Source organism: Lolium perenne, chromosome 4, assembly GCF_019359855.2.
Source record: "Lolium perenne isolate Kyuss_39 chromosome 4, Kyuss_2.0, whole genome shotgun sequence".
NCBI lineage: Eukaryota > Viridiplantae > Streptophyta > Magnoliopsida > Poales > Poaceae > Lolium > Lolium perenne.
Genome location: NC_067247.2, coordinates 63,254,262 through 63,259,516, shown reverse-complemented (window position 1 = coordinate 63,259,516; position 5,255 = coordinate 63,254,262). Strand labels below are relative to the sequence as shown.

Here is a 5,255-nt window from a genome sequence, read left to right as displayed (position 1 = left end):
TTAGATGACTGATATTTATGAGTAGTGATAAACACTCACAATTAGCAAAAATATATTCTCAAATATGCAATTTAGATGACTGAGATTTATGGACAGTGTTACACACCTAGAAATTAACAAAAACATAATCTCAAATATTCTCGATGGTAGTTATCTTCCTGTAAAATAATATTTAGTAAAAATCAATCCGCCGCAACGCGCGGGCAGTTTTCCTAGTCCAGCTAAACAGAAGAAAACCGGACCCAAAAAGGAAGAAAACTAACTAGCCCGCTAATGGGCCTGGCCCAACCTATTCCGCCCTGTGCGGAGCGCCAGATAGCGCTTTCTCGCATTGGTCGGAGAATAGGGTTTCCGCCATACCTGGCCATGGGCAGCCCGGCCCGAGCGGCCCGGCCCGAAAAACTCGGGCCTGGGCCGAGAATTGTTGGCCCGACACCCGGGCCGGGCCAGCCCTGGGTAGCCCAAAAACTGAGTTTAACACTACGGCCCGGCCAACGGCCCGACGGGCTTGGTGGGTTTTTGGCCGGGCCAGGCCAGGCTTGGGCCGAATTTTTTACGTTGGGCCTACCTCGGGCCGGCCCGAGGCCCGGCCCAACACATGCCCAGCTATAGTTTCCGCACAAGACGGAGGACTTCCGGCAACCAAACAACCCGTTTTTTCTACCCAAATGCGAGCGAAGGGGCTCCAACATACCAAACCGGCCCGTTCTGTTTTAACTCCGTCATCTTGGTCTGTAGGCTACAACAAAAGGAGCCCATTAGAGCCCACTAACCTCCTAGGGTTTTCAGTGTTGTTCCATATAAGCCGCATCCGTTGGCCTACACCTGGCCTCTCGCAGCATATGCTCTCTTTCTCCACTACCCCTCTCCCTACCAACCCGCCGCCGGCGCCTGTAACCCTGATTTGATGTTCGTTCTTCTTTGATCTACGAATTCTGACTGGAGGTGCGTAAATGTTTTTGCCCTGATTCTGATTCCGATTTAGATTTGGGTGATGCCTGATTTTAAATTAGATCTGGTTCGAATTGCAGGCGGAATAACGTAAGGATCGATGTCAAAGCGCCGCTCCGATGGGCTGGGCGTTGGACGGAAGGACAAGCGCCGCCGTCGCAACCTTTACTTTGTCATCAATGACGGGAAGGGACACGCCATCCGAAAGGTAGATCTGTCCTCGGATTATGATTCGGACGACGACGCCAAACACCATAAGGAAGGAACGATCGACGCGCTGGAGCTGCCCCTGCCACGCGTTCTCATACGCTTTCATGATTCTTTAACTGGCGAGTTCTTCGCTGCCAGTGGCACCAAGATCCTAGTTGCGGGGTGCAATTTGCCTAAGCGCGCTGCCCCTGCCTTTGATGTTCGCACAAGGACTCTTAGCCTTGGCCCCCTGCCCCAGGCGTGTCCCCGGAAGCCACTCTACATGCCTGTCGGCTACAGCCTTGTCTCCTTGGACTTTGGATCCACCCAGTTTCTTGATCCTCCCCCACCAGAGAACACTGGCTTTGAATGGTCATGGCAGAAGCTCGCGAAGGCTCCCTTCAAGCACCTTGACGTCACCTGCCATGCCGCCCACCCTAATGGGCGTATACTCTTTGTGAGCACCCTGACTGGAGGCTCCCCTGCTACTTTCACCCTTGATACTGACAATGGCGTGTGGAAGCAACGCAGCAATTGGACACTGCCATTCAAAGGCCATGTGCACTTTGACCCTGCGCTTGGTGCCTGGGTCGGGTTTCCTGAGGCGAAGAAACACCTTGGCTACCTCTGCTCCTCTGCTGTGGTGACCATCGATGATGTTGACAGCAGCACCAACCTGCAACCTGGCAGGGTGCCCATCGCCCCCAACACCGGCAGGGTCCAACCCACTTATTCTGATGATGGGGAGTCGAGTGATAGTGTTTCAGGCAGCGACTTACCCCCTAGGTGGAGGCTCGGCAAAGAGAAGATTTTCTGTGAGGACCCAGCCGAGCAACACCTTGGTGCTGCCCTTGTCTACATGGGAGGTAGAAGCAAGTATTGTCTGCTGCAATGCTTGTCCGTTTCAGATTACCAGGTGGATGTGAAGGAGGAGGACCTACATTGTCGCCATCTGCTCCGTCTAATGACATTCACTCTCAAGTACAATAAGAATGGAGAACTGAGCATTGCCAAGCGACGACGGGTTCGATGCTATGAGCTGCCTCCTGATGCATATCCGCCCTTTGCTGATATCCCAGCTTTCTGGATATAAAGCAAGCTATGATATGCTGCAAGTCATATCAACAATTATGGATGTGAATCTTGGTATAAGCTATCTTATTATTATGTTCAAAAAATAAACTCTGTAGCAGTACATGCTCCCCTGGTGCCTCCTGTTTATCTTGCTGCAAGTTCGAATCTTTGTCACTTAAGAATGATGCCTGCACTTTAAGAGTAGTATTATGAACTCTGTACAAATTCATGTTATTGTTATCCTCTCCAATGTTGCACTTGTATTTTGTCTAATCTGTACAAACGTTTATGAAAGCTGATTGTAGCATGTCGAGTTGTCTTTTTAATGAGTGCTTGTAAGTAACAAAGACTAAGTAAAAACGAGGGATGTATCAAAGTAGGGCAACAATGACTAAGTAACAAAGAGGGATGTGTCAAAGTAGGGCGTGCATGTGAGTGTCACCTGTAGGCAGGTCTTAACCAGTAAATAAATATGTTGATGCAGCATTAGTGCTGTTTTAATCACTATTAGACTGTATTTTAACGTAGAGCAGCTGAAATCGTACTGCAATTTAAACTGCGAGAAAAGATGCCTGATTATGTAAAAACAAGTGTGCTAACCATATACCTGATAAAACTGATTATCTGAGAATGTGCATGCGAAATTTACATTCATAATAAGGAAGCCGAGTAAAATGTGTTTCCTATAATGTTGTACAAATGATGAAATTACAAATTTTTCAAACAACCAATCTGGTAGTCTTCGAGGTCAAAAACTGTGTTGAGGGAGCGCATGTCAGAAAGGTTGAGGCGCATGGGCCGCGGAACATGGCGGCGGTGGCCACCTTCAACGCTTCCAATCCCTCAGGTACTCCCTTATTCTGGAAGCAGCGCCTCTTCGCCCGAGGAGGAGAACCGGTGGAACAACGTATTTTAGGAGCCATGTCAGATTAATTGTGGAATTGACCAATGGTAATCTGGGGAAAATACTTACCACTGTCCTCAGGGGAAGCTCCATGATCCTGGCACGCACGGTAAGGATGCCGAAGCGGCCATCTCCGTTCTGAGGTGCCGTTATTCTAGGCGCCGGCATGTATGCGGCGGCGCCGTCACCGCACCTTAGAGCAACCATACAAGGTGCAGGCTGCTGCTCCTCCTAAGGAGGAGGATGGATACAATGGCGGTGACGTCAAGAATCAACTTCGATTGTGGACGTATGAGGAGCGTCGGGGAGGATTAAGGGAGCCGCCGATGCGGGGAAGATGGGGCGAACCCCTGTTTACAGGATTCAAGAATGTACTGTATAAGAGCATGTCTAGTAGAGCCCCTAAACCCTCAAACCTCTATAGCAGTTTTACAGGTTGGAAATTGCCATTTTTGTGCACTTTTACAGGTTGAAAAACAGGGGTAAAGAGTAGAACCCCTAAACCCCTAAAGATTGCAGTTTGTGGGTTCTAGTCTTTGGCTCAACCCCAACCTCTAAAACTGTCATATGCCATATCACAGTTTTCATCACATATCATCATTTCACATATCACAAATATCATCACATTTCACATAAAACAATAATCATTCTAGTTATTATTACAACACCAAATAGTACATTTGAGCACATAAAACAATAATCATTCAAATTGTTACAACAATGTTGGACCATACAACAATAATTGTTCGAATCAAATAGAACAAAGGTAAATCATGCGCCACGGCGCTGCCCATCCAACTGCAACTGGTGCTCGACTAGATCATCACGGAGACTCGACTAGATCATCACGGAGACGACCATGAGTGGCTGCATCTTCAATCTCACGATGTGCTTGAAGAAAAGCTTCTACATCATCGTCTTGCAACAACTCATCAATGTCGGAATCGTCGGATATCGACCAATCCGACGAATCCGACATCGAGTCCGTGACAACGTCGTTGTTCATCTCCATCTGCAAAAAAATCAACCGTCAATTAGTGCTACAAAATGAAACAAAAGAAATGAAACAAAATAAAAAAAAAACCTTGACCGGGGCGGCGGCGGCTAGGAGCCGATGCGGAGGAGGCCGGGGCGCGGCGGGGCAGGCGGAGGAGGCCGGGACGCGGCGGCAGGCGGAGGAGGCCGGGACGTGGCGGCGGCGGGAGGCGGCAGGAGGGCCGAGCGGGAGGAGGTCGGGGCGGGAGGAGGCCGAGCGGGAGGAGGGGCCGAGCGGGAGGAGGGCGGGGCGGCGAAGCGGCGGAGGAGGGCCGAGCGGAGGAGGCCGGGACGCGGCGGAGCGGAGGAGGCCGGGACGCGGCGGAGGCGGGGCGGAGGAGGCGGGGCGGCGGCGGGGCTGGAGGGCGGCGGCGGCGGGATCGGGGGAGGAAGAGGGAGGAAGAGGGGAACGAGCTGAATGTTCCCTCCCACGCGTGTCCGAGACGACTACAGGTCGGGGACGGGTTGGATTGCCCAACCCTCGTTTCTACAGGCCAAGAAGGGATTCCTGTGTCCGACACAGGGAATTTTTACAGTTTTACAGTTTTAGGGGCTCTAGTCTTTGCGATTTTTTCGTCAAAAACTGTAAAAAAGCGGTTATTTTTACAGATTTAGGGGTTTAGGGGATCTACTAGACATGCTCTAAGAGCATCACTAGTAGAGCCCTCAAACCCTCAAACCAGTTTAAGGGTTGAGAATGGGCATTTTTTTAGCACTTATAAGGGTTGAAAAACAGGAGCAAATACTAGAACCCTCAAACCCTTAAAAGTGAGGATTGAGGGCATATATCACAATTGTTCATAGGTAGACATCGACATTGACATTAGGTAGACACTGACATCGACATTGACACTAGGTAGACTCTGACATCGACACTAGGTAGATAGTTACTAGGTAGACACTGACACCATCTAGGGTTTATCCCAGAAGTCCTCATCGAAATCGGAGCTGTCGCCATCCTCTGCGGCCTTCTTGGCGGCTTCCTCCGTGGCATCCTCGGCCTCCATCTCCGCCATCATCTTGGCGTACCAATCGGGATCCTCCGCGGCCTTCTTTGCGGCATCCTCCGCGGCATCCTCCGCCTCCATCTCCGCGATCAGCT

General features: G+C 50.4%; 1 protein-coding gene across 1 annotated transcript; it reads left to right on the top strand.

Moving 5' to 3' along the window:
* The first annotated feature begins 808 nt into the window (after nt 1-808).
* Nucleotides 809-2,540, top strand: LOC127292751 (uncharacterized). Its single transcript, XM_051322205.2, has 2 exons — nt 809-945; nt 1,032-2,540. The coding sequence occupies exon 2, from the start codon at nt 1,052-1,054 to the stop codon at nt 2,231-2,233; it is 1,182 nt and encodes a 393-aa protein (XP_051178165.1). The 5' UTR covers nt 809-945; nt 1,032-1,051; the 3' UTR covers nt 2,234-2,540.
* Nucleotides 2,541-5,255: the final 2,715 nt, after the last annotated feature.

Coding starts and splice junctions, on each gene's coding strand:
- LOC127292751 (XM_051322205.2), top strand. CDS start 1,052: ATGTCAAAGCGCCGCTCCGATGGGCTGGGCGTTGGACGGAAGGACAAG.